General features: G+C 43.9%; 2 protein-coding genes across 8 annotated transcripts in view; one reads left to right on the top strand and one right to left on the bottom strand.

Moving 5' to 3' along the window:
* Positions 1-3,108: 3,108 nt before the first annotated feature.
* LOC112226155 (transmembrane ascorbate-dependent reductase CYB561) lies at positions 3,109-11,692 on the top strand. 4 transcript variants are annotated; one of them, XM_024390451.2, is made up of 7 exons: positions 3,109-3,616; positions 4,364-4,374; positions 4,574-4,791; positions 7,217-7,315; positions 9,142-9,245; positions 9,446-9,603; positions 9,995-11,692. In XM_024390451.2, the coding sequence occupies exons 3-7, from the start codon at positions 4,581-4,583 to the stop codon at positions 10,188-10,190; spliced, it is 768 nt and encodes a 255-aa protein (XP_024246219.1). In that variant the 5' UTR covers positions 3,109-3,616; positions 4,364-4,374; positions 4,574-4,580; the 3' UTR covers positions 10,191-11,692. The 4 variants fall into 4 exon arrangements, with proteins under 4 accessions (XP_024246219.1, XP_024246217.1, XP_024246218.1 ...); XM_024390449.2 differs by having other exon boundaries at positions 4,364-4,386; XM_024390450.2 differs by lacking the exon at positions 4,364-4,374 and having other exon boundaries at positions 3,110-3,616; positions 4,578-4,791.
* Positions 11,693-11,726: 34 nt separating this feature from the next.
* LOC112225753 (protein TANC2) overlaps positions 11,727-18,628 on the bottom strand; it is a 145,353-nt gene continuing 138,451 nt past the window's right edge. For 3 of the 4 annotated variants that reach the window (XM_042307448.1, XM_042307447.1, XM_042307449.1), the window contains 4 exons: positions 17,360-17,451; positions 17,094-17,240; positions 16,016-16,116; positions 11,727-15,530 (listed from right to left, as the gene is read on the bottom strand). In XM_042307448.1, the coding sequence (XP_042163382.1) occupies positions 13,559-15,530; positions 16,016-16,116; positions 17,094-17,240; positions 17,360-17,451 (2,312 nt within the window). In that variant the 3' untranslated portion in view covers positions 11,727-13,558. Of the gene's footprint in view, positions 15,531-16,015; positions 16,117-17,093; positions 17,241-17,359; positions 17,452-18,302; positions 18,333-18,628 lie in introns of all 4 variants that reach the window. The other variant, XM_042307450.1, reaches the window with a different exon arrangement.

Genomic DNA, 18,628 nt, shown 5'->3' with positions numbered 1-18,628 from the left:
TTGATGTATGTCTTACAGTATGCAGTATGTGCATGTTCATTCTACACCTTTCATTTTCCTTCCATTACAAGTAAAAAAGCTCAAACCGGAACCAAATGGCTATTAGTTAACTTACTGATGTCTGTCTCTTTATCAGTTTTTTTCGGCATCATGGTGGTAGTGCCTTCATCCACACACCTAATAAGAGAGAGAGAGCCATCTTCAATTGAAATATGAAATGTGCCCCACTTAGAACATAAAGTAAAATGTCATAAATCAAACATTGGCCTAGACACGTAAATTGAGTTTCAGTAAAGCAAAAGTTGGCTGTTTTTGTACCTTCCCATTTATGACTATCTGCGCTACAGTACATGATACGGTCAGCAAATATAGTTTTTTTAGAACAATCAACAGAGTGTGGGAATGATCAGTCTGTCTGTCTGCACACTAGCCTACTAAAGAGGGAGATCAACCATAGAGTGCAACCTTCACATAGGCTACAATGGTTAGTTCGCTGTGACGTAATATCACTTCTCTGATACCTGGCCCAATAGGTCCAATGAACCCAACATGCTACTCAAATTTTGGGGACTTGGACCGTGGCTCCTGAGGTAGCATACAGAGGCAAGTTTCTAACGGACTATGCCAGAATAACCCAGACCTCTGGACAAGAGCAGCAGGGCCGGCTCCAGGAATAAGTGACATAAGCAATTGCTTACCAGAAAATAACTCTTACAAAAACGTTTTACTATGTAGGGGTCTTAACCTACAGTTGCAATAGTAGAATACACAAAGCGCAATTCAGAAATTTGGTTGTGTTCTGTTTAATGGATATAGAAATGAGTCTAGCCAGCAATCTAAACTTGTAGGAACCATGACTGAATACCGACCGTGCAGGCAGGGCATGTGCCTAGGGGCCCTGACTTCTAGGAGCCCCCATTCATTTTGTTATTCACTCTCCCTCAGATATCATTAACATGGCATATGTCTTGGCAAAATGTGTTGAATTGCAGGAAATTTGCTGTAAAACTGCAAAAACATATCTCTGCCCCATGGCAAAATGAGTACACAGCAAATTCCATAATGTTAAATCAACCCTGAGTGTCTGTATGGGTCCACATTTTTCAGTGTTAAATGACTTACTTAGTGTAAAGCCTGAGTTCCCAGAGTGCCTTGTCTTTCGAGTAACTTGTAGAGTTACCACCCATGACTGCATTTGTTAGTGACAGAGAAATGGATGAATGCAACATGATTGTTGCATTAATCAATTTTCAGTCCTGTGGCCTCTTCTCAAAGTGAGATTCTAAGTGAACATGTTAACATTCAAATTAAAATGATTTAATAAACACAATACAACAAGTATTTAATGAGGTCTTATTTTGAGGGCATAGTTTTCCTTTACTACAAAACTTTGAAAGTGTCTGCTTCTATATTAGCCTACTCCCGGAAATCACATTAGGGCTACGGCAAATTTCCTTACGTGAACTATCAAGCGTAACGCAGCCTTTGGTCACGAAGTCCTGAAGTCTTTGTCTCCCTCTTAAGGATAATTTGGGGAAGTGGTATATCCACAAGCGGAGCTTCCAAGTTCTGCCATCGAGTGTTTTGGTGTGGTGTTTTGCTGAGATGTGTGATTTAAAGGTAGACTCAGCTATATGACGTAGATGCAGAATGTAAACAGCATAGCGGGTCAATTTCCGCACAAAGTAAGCGGCATAGTGGGTTAATTTCCACAACAAATAAGGGCGCGAGGCTCAACTTCTCACATGCGCAGATATTGAGTGTGACTGCGTGAGAGAGAAGTCTTGCATCTCGCTCATCTCAATATCTGTGGTGCTCCTCGTGGCAACATCATTTCGCGAGGTCTACCTTTAATTAACTAAATGTCCTAATTAATATTATGCATCCAGACAAAATATTTTTTAGACCGATTTGTGGGATAAACCTAGATTTTCAACATTAAACCTAGCAGATTAAGTTGCTAAACTATTCAGATAGTCATGTCCATAATAATTGGCACCCTTGATAAAAATGAGCAAAAAATACTGAGCTAGGCTGTATTGTATGCTAAAAAAACGTTGAAATCATATTAATTTATAATAATACAGTTCCTCAGAGGAAAAAACGTGTTTAACAAGTTAACCCCTGTTTTCAATACACTAGTACCCTCCCCTCGCGAGGATAATGACACTGAGCCTTTTTCTAAAAAGTTTTATGAGATTGGAGAACACATTGGGAGGGATCTTAGACCATTCCTCCATACAGAATCTTTCCAGATCCTTGATATCTTTCATCTGCTCTTATGGACTACCCTCTTCAATTCAAACCACAGGTTTTCAATGGGGTTCAAGCCCAGAGACTGAGATGGCCATTGTAAAATGTTGATTTTGTTGTCAATTAACCATTTCTTTGTGGATTTTAATTAGTGCTTGGGGTTATTGTCTTGCTGGATGGTCCACTTGGCCTCTACCTAGCAGAGGCAACCAGGTTTTGGGCTAAAATGCCCTGGTACTTGGTAAAGTTCATGATGCCGTTGACCTTAACAAGGGTCCCAGGACCAGTGGAAGCAAAACAGCCCCATAACATCAATGATCTACCACCGTATTTTACCATAGGTTCATAGCCTCGGGAAGTAAGGATGCTGAGGGTGCTGCAGCACCCCCTTAAAAATCATAATAATAATACAATAAAACAAAATATTGATTTAAAAATATTGATATATTCTGGATACATTTTTTTCCAAATAAAAGTAGTCGTTTAATAGTCCTGTAATGGCGGACAGATATAGCCACATGCAGCATGGGCAAAAATGTTAGTAATTACTTTGAAATGTTGAAAATGCCTACTTGAATTAAATAAACTGTTCTTTCCTGCATCTTTATTGTTCAACATAAACATCTAGAGCTGGGCTATTTGGGCTGCGTTTACACAGGCAGACCAATTCTGATAGTTTCTTCTCTATTTGATCTTTTGACCAATCACATCCAATCTTTTCAGGTCAACTCTTTTTCAAAGCTGATCTGATTGGTCAAAAGACCTATTCGTTTAAAAAGTTCAGAATTGGCTTGTCTGTCTAAACGAGCAGACAAGATCGCACAGCCAATCTTTATCCAATATGCATCAGTATCAATTAAAGCAGTCAACTAATTGGTCATTATGCCTTTTAATGGATTGTTTTGATTCAATGCCGGTTCTGCATCTGCAAGGACGCTCTGAGTAGCCAAGGTAATAGACCTTTGGACATTTGTCAGTGCGGTGCCAGACATCATCCTCTCTGAAGGCTGTTTGTGCTCCTCCCTCCTCTACGTTTGATGCTAATTGAAGGGAGGGGGAGTGTATAACGTATTTCTCTGTCAATTCAACGTTTAGCTGCGCCACTGTTTCTCTCACGACCAGTCGACAGAGCCACCCACTCGCGACGTTTTTTGGAGCGAGTAATATAAAGATAAAGCTTATTGTGAAATATTTAGTGGCAGGCCTATGCTATAGGACTTTATGGTGTTTCTTTAGTAATGAAGTAACTACGAAAATTGTAGGCGTATCTAGGGACCAGTCCAAAACACACAAAAGGAGCGGAACAAGGATATCCACTCCCTCTCAGACTTGCTGGGAAAGCAGGTTATTTGAGGACCAAACGGTAAGTGGAACATGTCCTACCATACGGATGTTTGCGCTTGAATTATGAGGATAGGATAGAGCTCCTAGACGTGTGGTATCCAACATTATAGTCGAGGATAGCCTTTAAATGGTGTTTTGTTTGTCAATATTTTGCGTACATTTAATTACATTTCTCACACCTTGCGCGATATTTGGTTCTTGTTTCTGACATGCATTCATCTCATATCCAATCAGTAGCCTAAAATAAGGGTTGTGACGTTTCGTAGCAGGTTAGGAGAGCATTTTAGTTAACTCTTTTCTTAACCTAATTATTCTAACCTACTAGTTTAATTCTCCTAACCTGCTGCATAAGTTATCCTTACCTATGAGAGTAACTTTCGTTCCTAGTTGTATATCATCTAGTAAAAAAACAAGGTGTGTAAGCTAAGCAACGCAATTTTAACTGAATACACACACTTTGGATAAAAACGCTGTCCTACTCCTATAACAAATATTAAACACAATATACAATCACATTGACACTTTGAATACAGTCATACTCATAGCCTTTAACAAACTGTTATTCAACTGAAGAGCGAACACCTAGTCATGTAAGTGTTTTTCACATGGATGTGATAGTTTCCCCAGTTTAGAGCTCTGCAGTCTCCCATCACATCATCAAATGAGTCCAGAAGCAGCGCAGGAAGGAAGAGGACGCTTGTGTTTCTCAATCCCGGAGACATGACTAGACTGATCCAATATTTGGTTATTTCTCTGACTCTTTTAGGGTGGTGACTGGTAAGAGACAAGGTAAAGATTCAGATCACAGGTTTTGTTCATCCATGAGTCAATGGTCTTTTCAGAAAGCTATAGGTGGGACTAAACAGGGGCCTGGAGGTTTTCCTGGTTGGTTCAGTCAGGAAACTAGTCATTGTGCATTTGTTTTGCACCACTGGACAAAACCATCATTCTCCCCCTCTCTTTCTATCCCTTCAAGACGGACCATGGAAGATAGCCCTCAGCGGGCCGTGCAAGGCCTGGGCTCCTTCCCGTGGTACGTGGGGGGGACTCAGGTTCTGGGCCTGGCCTGTGTGGTGATCACAGGCGTGTGGATGGGCAGCTATCACGGAGGCTACGCCTGGGATGGTTCGGGACAGGAGTTCAATGTACATCCCATCTGCATGGTCCTGGGCCTGGTCTTTCTCTATGGAGATGGTAGGGCAGAATTAAACCAACTAAAATTAGAATGAACCATTCCTCCAGGAATTTAGTTAATTAATGGCTCACTGTCCCAGTGATTGAATTGGTAATGTAGCGCAATAAAGTAGCTCATTACTGCTGCCGTATGTACACAGACATGGATGGAACACTGGTCACTTTAATAATGTTTACATACAGTTTAACACACTTCATATGTGTATATACTGTATTCTAGTTGAGGCGTATCTTATTTAACTATTGCTGTACATATACTATTAATATCAATGTATTCTTCAGATATTCTATCCATATACTGTCTATACATCCCATCATACATATATATAATGTTGAGTCCGGTGTATATATCTCACACACACAGGACTCGACATGGCTAGTCCTAACATTTCTTCATTTTACTTTTAGTTTTGTGTGTATTGTTAGATATTATTGCACTGTTGGGGCTAGGAAAATGAGCATTTTGCTACACCCGCAATAACATCTGCTAAATATATGTATGCAAGCAAAATAATTTGATTTACTGGTAGCATGGAGAGATGGCGGTAAATGAACAGAGGGAAGCTGAAGCCACAGTGTGTCTTTGAGCCACAATGGCAGTTGTCTTCTCTGATGTCTGCTCTGTTAGCCCAGGGGTCTTCTGACCTATTGCATTAGTGTGATGCTAATGCTACACAGGGCTCAGGCAAAGGCCTAAGGGCACACCCTGCAACAGGAATACATCCCTAATGCTATTAGGGTGGGAGGAGCTGAGACTTAATTTTTTGTTTCTAGGCCTTTGTTTTTCCCCCTCTGTGTGAGAAATTACTATTGCAGGGATTTGTTCCCATAAATAGTACTATGATAAAGTCCAGTTCTCTGCTGCCTGTGACTGGAACGAATTGCAAAAATCGTTGCAGTTGGAGACTTATCTCCCTCACCAACTTTAAACATCTGCTATCTGAGCAGCTAATCGATTGCTGCAGCTGTCCATAGTCAATCGGTAAATAGTCCACCCAATTTACCTACCTCATCCCCATACTGTTTTTATTTACTTTTCTGCTCTTTTGCACACCAGTATCTCTACCTGCACATGACAATCTGATCATTTATCACTCCAGTGTTAATCTGCTAAATTGTAATTTTTTGCCTACCTCATGCCTTTTGCACACAATGTATATAGACTCTCTTTTTTTTCTACTGTGTTATTGACTTGTTAATTGTTTACTCCATGTGTAACTCTGTGTTGTCTGTTCACACTGCTATGCTTTATCTTGGCCAGGTCGCAGTTGTAAATTTTATTTTACCTTTATTTAACCAGGCAAGTCAGTTAGGAACAAATTCTTATCTTCAATGCCGGCCTAGGAACAGTGGGTTAACTGCCTGTTCAGGGGCAGAATGACAGATTTGTACCTTGTCAGCTCGGGGGTTTGAACTTGTAACCTTCCGGTTACTAGTCCAACACTCTAACCACTGGGCTACTTGTTCTCAACTAGCCTACCTGGTGAAATAAAAAATAAAATAAAAAAAACACTTACTGGAAAACAGTTGCAATGAAAGCAAAAGTTTTCAACAAGTTTTCCATTGGTCCCTGAATCCTGACAAAAAAATGACAAAAATAAGTTATTCAGCCACTGACAATGTAAATAAAATCTCCTTTGTGGTGTCAAATAAAACAGCTGCTTGTTATTAAGTCAGCTGTAGCCTTTTGATTCCTAACCTTGCTACAGCAATTGGATTAGGACATTAAACTAATGTTCTCTTAGCCATTCGTGTGAGCGGTCAGTCCAAATGGAGCTGGAATGAAAACACCCTCCAGGGAAACCAGCTGTCCTTAGTGGGATCAGGAGACACACGGCAAATACTTTTTTCCTGGAAAGTTGTTTGTGTTTCTGCAAGGTTAATGTCTTAATAATTGTAATAATACAGGAACTCAGTCGAACAGTTGTTTGTTGTTGTCTTAGCATTTCTGCAACATTTTTATGCTAACCAACCCTCTTGGTGGCAGCTACTTGTGAAGTGTTTGAAAATGCATTCCAGTGGTCTTGTTGAATGACTTCTGCCCCACTCAAAGCCTCAGCTTACTTAACCTTCACCTCAAGCTCACTGGGACTAAAACACCTCCATAACTACCCTGATTCACCCTTTCTTTTGTAGCCTCATACCGGTTATTGGCCTTGGTGCCATGTTGGGTGTGATTATGGTACTATGACTAACCTTTTAAATGGTCACAGCAGATTAAGGTGAAAAAGCAATGTTTTGAAGGTTAACTGTTTTATTTCAAATTAGTGTATAATCATATTACAATTAATTTTCATATTTCATGTACTACGTGTGAACGTTGTCAAGTCTGACTGTATATTTAGACTTCATTATCATGTTGTGGAAATGATTCTATTTGAATAGTCTCATGTGAATGTTAACCGGCCTTGTTTGTCTCTCTCAGCGATCCTGGTGTACAGAGTATTTAGGAATGAAAGCAAACGCAACGTCAAGGTTCTGCATGCTGTGCTCCACCTTCTCGCCCTCATTATCAGCATAGTGGGTAAGGCCTGTGTGGGTGTCTGTCTATGGACAAGAGTTGTTGTTTTGGCCCTTTCCCCTTGAACCCAAACATTCTAAACTAATTTAAATTCATAGCTATTGTGTATAAAAGGAAGATGCCTAACCTAGCTAGTTGAAAATATTATATATATGAGACATGTCTTACATGGTGGGGCAAACAAGTGGACTTATCTATCGGAGGGTCATAAATAGGTTCTCTAGGGCCAGATCAGACTAGAGGTTGACCGATTAATCGGCTTGGCCGACTAATTAGGGTCGATTTCAAGGTTTCATAACAATCGGTAATCGACCTTTTTGGATGCCGATTATGTTGCAATGCAAGTATATATTTTAAGAAATTCATTTTAGCAGGTGATATTATTAACTAGGGAAATTGTCACTTCTCTTGCGTTCAGTGCAAGCAGAGTCAGGGTATATCCAGCAATTTGGGCCGCCTGGCTCATTGCGAACTGTGTGAAGACAATTTCTAACAAAGACCGTAATTAATTTGCCAGAATTTTACATAATTATGACTTAACATTGAAGGTTGTGCAATGTAACAGCAATATTTAGACTTACCACACGTTCGATAAAATACGGAACGGTTCCGTATTTCACTGAAATAAACTTTTTGTTTTCGAAATGATAGTTTCCGGATTTGACCAGATTAATGACCAAAGGTTCGTATTGCTGGATTTATTATAATTAAGTGTATGATTTGATAGAGCAGTCTGACTGAGCGGTGGTAGGCAGCAGCAGTCTCGCAAGCATTCATTCAAACATCATTTTACTGCGTTTGCCAGCAGCTCTTGGCAATGCTTGAAGCACAGCGCTGTTTATGACTTCAAGCCAATCAACTCCCGAGATTAGGCTGGCAATACTGTAGTGCCTGTAAGAACATCCAGTAGTCAAAGGTATATGAAATACAAATGGTATAGAGAGCCCTATAACTACAACCTAAAACTTCTTACCTGGGAATATTGAAGACTCATGTTAAAAGGAACCACCAGCTTTCATATGTTCTCATGTTCTGAGCAAGGAACTCCAGCGTTAGCTTTTTTACATGGCAAATATTGCACTTTTACCTTCTCCAACACTAATATTTAAACCAAATTGAACATGTTTCATTATGAGACTGAATTGATTTTCTTTATGTATTCTATTAAGTTAAAATAAGTGTTCGTTGTTCATTCAGTATTGTTGTAATTGTCATTATTACATATGTATAGAAATAAAAATCGGCCGACTTGTTATCGGCTTTTTTTGGTCCAATCGGCATTGAGAAATCATAATAGGTCGACCTCTAATTCAGACCCACAGCTAGGGTAGACGCACAAATCATCATTCTTTTGTGAGTTCAAGTTCGCTAAGAGATGGTGAGGAGAAACTAATGGTGATGGCATGGCTCCTCAAAATATAAGGGAACTGGCAAGATAAAAAAAACGAACGTAGTAGGCTATGAACATAGGTAACATGAGATGGCTGCGCATGCCAACCACGAATCAGTGGTGCGGCATGGGAGTGTAAAGCTGAATCACAGTAGCCTGCGTCATGTACTGAGGTCTGGAGTAGTCATGGAAACAGGCAGGTGTATCCAAACCGGTCATCAATTTAAACGCTGCAATCTGGCTTCAGGCAATCCTTACAGACTCAGAGAAACATTTGGTTTGCAAGCATCATGCCCTCCTATCCACACATGGAGGCAGGTAAAAAAAAAACACTAAAGAGTAACATTCATTGATTATGTACCAAGTCATAATTGATCAACATTGTTCTATACAAAATGAATGGGATAGATTGACAGCATGTCTCATTGCATCTCCTCAGGTATCGTGGCTGTGTTTGACTTCCATAATCATAACAAGATCCCCAACATGTACTCCCTCCACAGCTGGTGTGGCATGCTCACCTTTGTTCTCTTCTGTGTACAGGTCAGCCCTCGCCTCTCCTGTGCACACATGCAGTCGCGCACACACAAAAACCAAGCAAATAATTTCAACTTTTTCCTTGTATCAGAATACCAATTAATGTACTGTTTGCACTGAGAACCTAGCTGTATACAGGCAGTAGCTCTCATATTACATTCTAATAGGCATAATCGTTTAATAACGTTGGTCCTCTACTCCCTCAGTGGCTGATGGGGCTTGGTTTCTTCCTCTTCCCTGGGATGTTAATGGCGCTGCGGAGCTGGTACCTGCCACTACATGTCTTCTTTGGCCTGGCCATGCTCGCCATGTCCCTAGCCACCTGCCTACTGGGCATTTCAGAGAAATTGTTCTTCAGTATCCAGTGAGTATTACTATGTAGGGGCTCAGTTCCAATATCATACCACCATGTACAATTAAGAAATGTATGCAAATGGCATGGATTTGAAGTGGTATGCTAAAATACAGAAATGCACACATATTGGGTGCAAAGTCATTTGTTGGGCCTCCCGAGTGGTGCAAGGCGGTGCATCAGTGCCACTAGAGATTCTGGGTTCGATTCCAGGTTCTGTCGCAGCCAGCTGCGACCGGGAGACCCATGGGGCGGCGCACAATTGGCCCAGAGTCGTCCGGGTTAGGGGAGGGTTTGGCCGGCAGGGATGTTCCTGTCCCATCATGCACTAGCGTCTATGATTCTTTGTACTGTATCACAACAAACTCCATAATGATATAATACAAATCTTTTTTCTTCCCAGACACACATATTCACAGTTTGCCCCAGAGGGGATCCTTGGTAACATGCTAGGACTGCTGCTAGTAGCATTTGGGATACTGGTAGGCTACGTGGTGACACGGGAGGACTTCAGGAGACCCCCGCACCTAGAGGAAGAGGCTTTATCTGTGCACTTTAAGACCCTGACTGAGGGGCGAGGGAGCCCCACCTCACCTTAAACCAGGAAACACTCCTGTGTGCTCAGGCTTTTATTTAAAACATTTTATTTTTTTTATTTTAAAGCTGGTGTTTATGAGCTGGGCTGGAACAAAAGCCTACACACCCAGTATCTCTCCAGGACCAGCAGGAGATCTGGCTGATTATGCTGTCTTTATTTCATGTCACATCAAGAGCTGTTCTACACCCCCTTGTGATGAAATGGAGGTATGACAGGACTTATTTGACCAATGTATTTGATTGCTGCCACAGATTAGCCATCACAAAAGTGCAATATTAGGGCTCTGAAAACAAAATAGCTTTTGCTAAGTGTTCAGTGAGGACAAAGCCAGTTAGTTGTACCTTCATCTAGGGCAGTAGGGTTATACTTTGTTTAAAAAAGGAGTAACTTCCAAGCTTGTGATAAATGAAGGTGTTGCAGTTCATTCAGGGATATGTTCATTGTGACAAAATATTGAATTAATCTATTGGCAGTGTTGAATTTATGATAAAGGATGCACAAAGTTGTGACTGAACAATGCCTGGATTTTTGGGGTTGAGTTACCCCACTCTTGAAGCAGCCCCCCAGAAGTTTCAACCCTAAAGCACATCTGGCTTGATGGTTACCTAATTGAATTAGGTGTGCCAGTTAAAACGTCTGGGGGGGGGGCCCTAGGAGAGTTGGGAAACCTGCTACCACCTATCCAATAGTTTCAGGCAATTGGATTATATTTTAGCATTGGATATTTCAAAACAGAAAATTACCCAATCAAGATTAAAAGTAAGTGATTAGGATATGCTGTAGAACATTGCGCTTGCAGGATAGTGGGTTCGATTCCCGGGACCACCCATATGTAAAAAAAATTATCAAATGTATGCATGCATAACTAAGTCGCAAATTTTGATCACACTTGAAGGGTGGAAGGCACTACAACCAAGACACTTTCAAGGTGGGGAGGTTTAAACATTCCTTATGTTAAATCGACTGCAGTATAGGTATGTGGTCAGTTATATTGAGAAGTGTCAAATGCATGTTCTGTGATATGCAGACATTTTATCTTAGTTACTTTGTTTCACTATGGCAGTGTAGAAGTAGTCATGACCTGTAGAGGGCAAGGTGTAGGCCTACTCAAAATCCTGTGATTGTAATATTGCAGGAACTCATCTTTTTTTGGGACCCCCCCCCAGCTCAATTGATATCTTGATTTACAGAATCATTTATCTGGGGTCAATTTGGTTAAATGCTCAGAGCTAGTGTAATAGAAGGGAGTTACTGGATTTAATTGCACGAAGCTGCTTATCTGTATTCATGTTTGCGAATAGATTTAACAGTCGATGGTTTTGGTGTATGAATGTTATGTATTGTAATTTGCTTTGTTCAAAGCATCTACTTGTCTGAATAATTGAACTAAGATTACTTGAGTCAATATCGCTGCCTCTTTTCACTTGTGGAAATTTGTTCTATACAATTATTAAACCTATATTGCCTTCCTATCACTTATTAAAAGGTGTTTGTTAGTCTGTGTCAACGAGACGTCGCTACTGATGGTGTGAACAAGTTAAAAGTAAGAGCCGACCCACATTTATTTTCCTTGAAGTATGTAACCAGTTTTAAATAAGTACATTTTACAATTGCATGTTTCTTATTACCTTCGTTTCAAAAACACCAACTCACAGAACTCTGCTCAGCAAGCCCCAAAAAACTTAAAAGATTTTCTGCCTCCCTCTCCAAATATTGATAACTGCTATACAAACATATTACATGTTTATAGCATGGGAGTAAGCAGAGAACAAACATGCATTTCTATGCAGCACAGCTATTTACACAAACTATATAAAAAAAAAAAGTTGATTTAAAATGGGTGTTAATCCAGACATGAGAGGGTATTGACTGTAGGGATAAGTCCCTCCTGCAACAGGCTGAGATGTAGGGTTAACCTTTGGATGCACCGCTTGTTAATATCAATCAACTGGCTCATTAACTTCCTGGTTGGAGTGTTTATGAACAGTCTGATCAGAGGCTCCACCTATACACAGTAAATAATTACAAATGAAACTGTTAGCGTAAATGTTTGACATTTTAAAGTAACAAATGACAATGAAGACTACAGTAAATGACAATGTAAACTTCACAGATAAGGGGTTCATCTGTTTAACTGTTGTTCATACTAAGTGTCAGTAGGGGATAAAGGGTGTTGCCTGAAATCCATCACAATTGACAACCTTGTATAGATCATAATCTAGTCTTGACACCTTTCTTCAGTGTATTTTTTTCAAAACATATCTAGCTTCATGAAAATGCACTGTAAAGAAAGTGTAACCAAAATGTAGACAGACGTTGGATTGTTTTGTACATTTCTGAATATATATAGGCTGACTACAACAATTGATAACTCAGTTTACATCCTTAACCTAAATATTAGCTTTGGACCCATTTCTGTTCTATATTGAAGACAACGTCTGACCACCTAATTTCCATTGTTTTATGGATGGACAAAAATAGTCCTTCAATGACCACTTGGGTCATTTGAAGTCATGTGTGCATGCTGCCAACATCTTTGACCCTTTAGCGGCCAAAAGTGTATGTAGTACAGTGTTATGTTTGAATAACTGCAGATTTGGCTGGTAGAGATAATTCAACTGTAAAAGGAAACATTCAAGTTATTGGAAAATAAGAAATGCCCGTTTCCCAAAAGCTTCACAAAGCCTGCTGAATATCACTTCTTGAGCAAAGAGAAAAAAAATACAATCCAATGGAAATAATATATATAATGTATTTACAAACATAACTTAAATGATAAATATTACTTTTTTTGTGTTGCTTTTCCTATGTACAAGTATGAAGTCTCTTTTCAGTCACATTTACAGCAGAGAACATGGTCATCTTAGTGAAGGGCTGCCTTCTATTGAGTTATTCTGAAGAAGGCATTGAGAGTTTGGACTTCAACAGGTTAAGCAGGGAAGTGCCCATGGCTTGAGTGTGACCATCCCGGGCCAGGGAGAAAACGGCAGGCAGCAGTCTCCCCTGCTTGAGATCTGGACGTTTCCAGGTCAGGGTGTGTGGTATTAGTCCTACATGCTTTTCCAACAGACTCCAGTTCCTAAAGTTGTGGATCATCCCTGTCCCCTCCACTGACTATGCCAACATATTCTGGAGTACTGGAGGTGTTGGATTCACCTGGCAAACTGCAGTTTTAGGCTTTCTTGTATTCAGCCATAGTAAATGGCTTTGAAGGACAGAGGCATAGAAGATGCATGGGAGGAGTGTTTAAATGTGTTTGTCTGCAGTAGTGTTGCCTTCCCAGTCTCATCACATACACTTGGGGTTGTCTCTAAGTCATTGCAAATCAAAATATCTGCAGGCTTATCAGTCCTCTCCCTCAGTCCCTCCCTAAACGTTTGACTCCACGAAAGGTCTCTTTGGTTTGATGGGGGACGTGGGGCCCTGCCTGTCCCTGGAGTGCTGCATGTACTCGCTGTCCTGGTAGGCCTGGGCCACAGGCAGTGTCCGGGCCACCTTGACGTCTGGGTAGGATGGCGCCTGGCTCACACGGCCCATGCCATCTGCCCTGCCGTCCCGTGAGCTGTTAGCTGGCGGCTGGTAGTAGTCATCGTCCAGGAGGTGTCCGTTGTGGGCGTTGTTGGTGCGGTTGTAGTAGGCGATGTGTCCCAGGCTGGGCTGTTGGCTGTAGCCATGCTGAGGGCCATTGTTCCCTGGAGACGTGGTGGAGCTTGTCACTACCGTGTCCAGGGAAGAGATGGCCCAGGAGCGCCCTATTGTCTGCGGTTGTGGTGGCAGGTACTGGTGAGTCCGCGCCGTCTTGTCGACAACGCCCATGAAAGGTGTGTTTCTGGAGCGGAGTGCCTTGTCTGGGTACGTCCCTCCCACCACCCTTATGTCGCTGCCCTGCGGAGGAGACACAGGCGAGAGGTCGTCGCAGTAGACACTACCATCCTCGTAGGACAGCTGTAGAGGGATTTCCATCTGCTGGGCTGAGGTGGAGCCACGGAAGCCTGGGGCTAGATTAGCTGCAGAGACCCCACCCAGGCTTGTGTTGGAGGGGGAGAAGCGGAGGCCTACGCTCTGGGAGTGCATGAGGGGCCGGGGAGTGGGTGCGTGTGGCTTTGGCTCTCCGTTGGTGGCACTGACAGGTCGGCGCAGGCCGTGGGGGTTCTCCGGTGATCCCAGCGCCGCCTGGTGCTCCATCTCTAACTCCATCTCCATCTGAGGTGAGACAGGGTAGTACGCTGCCGACTGGCTGCGGCTGATCTGGGGGGCCTGGCTGTAGCGCGGACCTCCAGGCCGGTAAGCTGAGGAGGGCCGCTGGGGGAGCTCGTCCTCCATTGGGACCATCTGGATCCCACCATGTTGGTACAGTGCTCCTGCACTGAGGCTGGCCTGCACCTGCAGCGTGGGCCTCCCTTCCAGGGCACTGGGGAATATATTCACTCCGTCCCCCAGCTCGGCCAGGTCGGGGGGGAGGCGGGTGCTCATGGAGTGGGCCATCTGGCTGTAGGCACTGGTGCCCAGCACAGCACTGGAGTGCACAGCGGAGCTGGGCTGGTTGGTGCGTACGATCTGGGCCTTGGCAGGCTGCAGCCACTGGCCCTGCTGGGGAGGCTGCTGCTGGGAGGGCAGCTGGAAGGAGCGCTGGCTGCTCATCTTAGACAGTGGAGACTTCGGCCGGCCGGGTATCTGCTCCGACTGGTAGCGGGCTGAGGCCGACTGTGGCCGGTACAGACCTCCTCCACTCTCTGAGGTGGGGCTGGCGTGGTACTGCCCCCGGCGGAGAGGCGAAGGTGGTGGGCTGAAGTTGTACTGCGTAGCGGAAGCCTGGTGTGCTGTGGAGGTGTGCGGAGGGCTAGGCCGGTAGTGGGAGCTCTGGTGCGTCGGGGAAAGTGATGGGGAGGAGGACTGGTAGTCTTGGCGCGTGGGGGAGGACATGGAAGGGGGGCTAGAGGGCAGCTCGAAAGCCTGGACCATGGAGGGGCCTCCGGAGAGGTAGGGCGAGTTGCGGTGGCCCGGGGAGGGCAGCAGGCTCTGGATGAGGGGCAGGCCAGAGGGACTTGAGCGGGGCTCGGGAGTCATGCCCATGGGGAGGCTCTCTAGGTCCTGCTCCAGGTAGTCCTCGTCCTCTTCAAACAGGTCCTGCACTGGCTGCATGTCCTCCAGGCGGGGCTCCAGGGACTGGGGAGGAGGCGGGGCCTGCTCTCTGGGAGGGGATGGGGGAGGGTCCAGCTCCTGTTGCTCCTCGAACTGAAGACACTCCTCCTCCACCCTCTGCAGCAGGCGCTGGATCTCCCGATTGTTGGGGCAAAGGAGGGTGGCCTCATTCAGGTCCTCCAGGGCTGCGTGGAACTGCCTGAGGTGGATACACGAGGGGGTGAAGAGGGGAATATCAAGAGAGAAAAGAGGGAGATTGAGAAAGAAGAGAAAGCATTATGAGGGAGGAGCAGGAGAGGTGGAGGGGGTACAGATGAGCACGACAAAGCATGAAACCAAAGACTGAGGGAGTAGCATGTGGTCAAAATGACAGCACCACAACTGTTCAAACTACTTGCCCTCACATAGTAGTCGGGCAAAGTAAAACATAAAAAAATGAGCCATGGCAATGAGCAAGAGAATGAACAAGTCATAGGGCTAAGGGGATACAGGATGTGTAAGCAGACATAAAAACCACTCAACATGACCAAAATGCTCATGAACTCTGTCCCCCTGTAGTCATCTGTCTACAGCGCATTGGAAACCTGGTGATCATGTGACATGAGAGGGCCCAATTGGATCCTAAGGCTGAGCTCACTCTGCGCTAGGCCTCCGCCTCCCTGTTCTCCCCGTCGCTACGGTTACCTGCTGCTGCGCTTGGCGCGGGCTCTGGCGTAAAAGGCCTCGTACGATTTGGATTTCAACTCTAGCGCCTTGGTAGCAAACTCCTCAGCCATCCCAAAGTCCTGCAAGCAACAACAGCAACAGGGCCGACAGTCATTCACAGAGCCACGCGTGGAGCGGTACATGAGTCAGAAATGAGTCAAGAGGTGAGTCAAATGAGTCAAGAGATTAATGGGAAAAAGGTTATAGATGAGTCGTACATAGAACCATGTACAGAGTCAAACATGAGTCATTCAGGAGTCTTGTATCAGTCATACATATAACCATACAGAGTAAAACAGAAGTGAATAACTGAGTCGATGAGATCGATGGAAACTTGGGTTCAGATAGAAGACACCCAAGAAAAAAAAAAAAGAAAGACAAATGGACGACACTGACAAATAAAAAATAATACACAAGTCCATGACGATACCATGTAAATTGAGCGATTAAAAACATTGATATGAGCAAACACAGGACACAGACTTTCAGAGACATACAAACACAAAAGACAAACACATTCACACTCACAGAAACTGCTGTTGCACTGCTCTGTCATTAGAACCTCAGCTGGCCACTATGGCTCTGACCCAAACCAACCTCCCCTTGCACCTCCTCTAAAGATACCAGAGCTACAAACACAAACCAAAACCAAGCAAACTATAAAAGGGAATGGAAGATGCAGGGATATGGGCCTAGGTTAGATGAGGCTATGGTTGAGGGAGATTTACCTTCAGCTATTATGTTGAAGTCTGATCTACTGTACATTTTTGCACAATATCGCTGTCAACCTTTTGAAACCAATATTTTTACACTGCTTAAATCCACGTGCGGTTTTATAATCTATCAGAGGAGCTAAATATCTTTGTTTGGGTTGTTGTATTGTAAGCACAATGAACAAGCATACATCCCAATGAGGGATAATAAAGTTGTTTTGTATTGTAATGTCTTGGTAAACCTTGCAGATGGTAATGCTGTTGAGTGTAAGCAAAAAAAGCAGCTCCAGTCACAGCCAGGTGGGGTGAGGGGATAGAGGAGGGTGCAGTGGAGTGTCACTCACATTCATTTTCCTCCGACAGCGGGACAGGTTGAGGAGGAGGGACACCTTGAGCTCTCTGAAGGTCTTGAGGTCCTCGCTGAAGCCCTCGCGGGGGAACTTCTTTAAGGCGTACTGGTACCGCTGGGCCGCCTCTTTCACTTTACCTTTCTACAGGACGGGTAGAAGAAAAAACCCTCAGAAAGGCGAGAGACTAGCACAGTTTGGCACCACAACAGTAACCCTCAATGACCACTGTGCTATATTGCTATATTCTAGGAAGGGCTGACCTTGTAGAAACCATCTCCTTCCTCTATCAGCTTGCTGAGCAGGACGATCATGATGTCGGGTTTGGAGGTGGCCATGGCCCAGGTGGCCGGACCTGGCGGGAGACAGCAGGGGGCATGATGGGTAACGGGAAGTGGCCGGAGGAGAGAGGGTGGCAATGACAGGAAGAGGGAGCGTGTCTCAGAGTACAAGGACCGACAATGAGAAGGACAAGACAGAAAGGAGTAGGGTGAAGTTGCCCCTAGACGCTGATCTAAGGTCTGTTTTGTTTTTCCCCTCCATTAATGGTTTACGTTAGCATTTGGAGAGAGCAAACTGATCCTAGATCTGTAGGTAGGGGCAACTTCACCTCGGAGTGGAGCGAAACCAGTTGAGAGGTCGAGATGATGATGAAGCTCTACCCAAGATAAATATGGCGTGACTTACTGAGACAGACAGGTTTCGGGTTTCTTTGCCCCTGCATGTGCCATTTAAGCGCTCAGCTAACAGATGGATACATAGATATTGATGTCATACCTGGTGCAGGAAGGATCTGACTCAAGTACAGAATCAATAACTTAATCTCTAGTAAAGCCACTGGGAAAACGATCAACTTATTTATGCGCCAATGCCAATCTCACCCAACATGAATATACAATAATATCTCATTATTAGCCAGAGTTATTCTGTGTTATTCTGCATGCTATGTGTACGGGGGACAGGCAAGCACAAGCCATGCCAGAGCAGAGGGGGTTCACACATGCATTTATGGCTTCCCACCAGCAGGGGGAATGCATGGACTGTGGGCCTTGTGGTGTTTGTGTCACAATCTCTTATCGGGCAATGGATGACTTGAATGGTTGGCTCACTTCACAAAGCCACATATAAAGAGAAAGGAGGGTAAAAAAAGAGGATGAGAGAGTGAGATCAGAGATGTATACAGAGAGAGGGCAAACTGTGTGTTACCTCGGGGTCGACTGGGAAGAGTCTGATATCCTGATTACGGAGAGGGGGCGGAGCCAGGGTTATGAGTGACAGGTTAGAGAAGGGAGTTAGGTGGGTGAAATGAGAGGAAACATAATGTAACCAACCCAAATAGAGGAACCAAGAGAGAGAGTGTGTGTGTGTGTGTGTGTGAAAGTGAGAAAGTGAAAAGTGAGTGAGTAGGGAGGAGGGAGTGAGTGAGTGAGTAGGGAGGAGGGAGTGAGTGAGTGAGTAGGGAGGAGGGAGTGAGTGAGTGAGTAGGGAGGAGGGAGTGAGTGAGTGAGTAGGAGGGAGGGAGGAGTGAGTGA

Source organism: Oncorhynchus tshawytscha, linkage group LG27 (assembly GCF_018296145.1).
Source record: "Oncorhynchus tshawytscha isolate Ot180627B linkage group LG27, Otsh_v2.0, whole genome shotgun sequence".
Taxonomy (NCBI): domain Eukaryota; kingdom Metazoa; phylum Chordata; class Actinopteri; order Salmoniformes; family Salmonidae; genus Oncorhynchus; species Oncorhynchus tshawytscha.
Note: the sequence above shows the minus strand (reverse complement) of the source record. Positions and strands in the feature narration are given on the sequence as shown.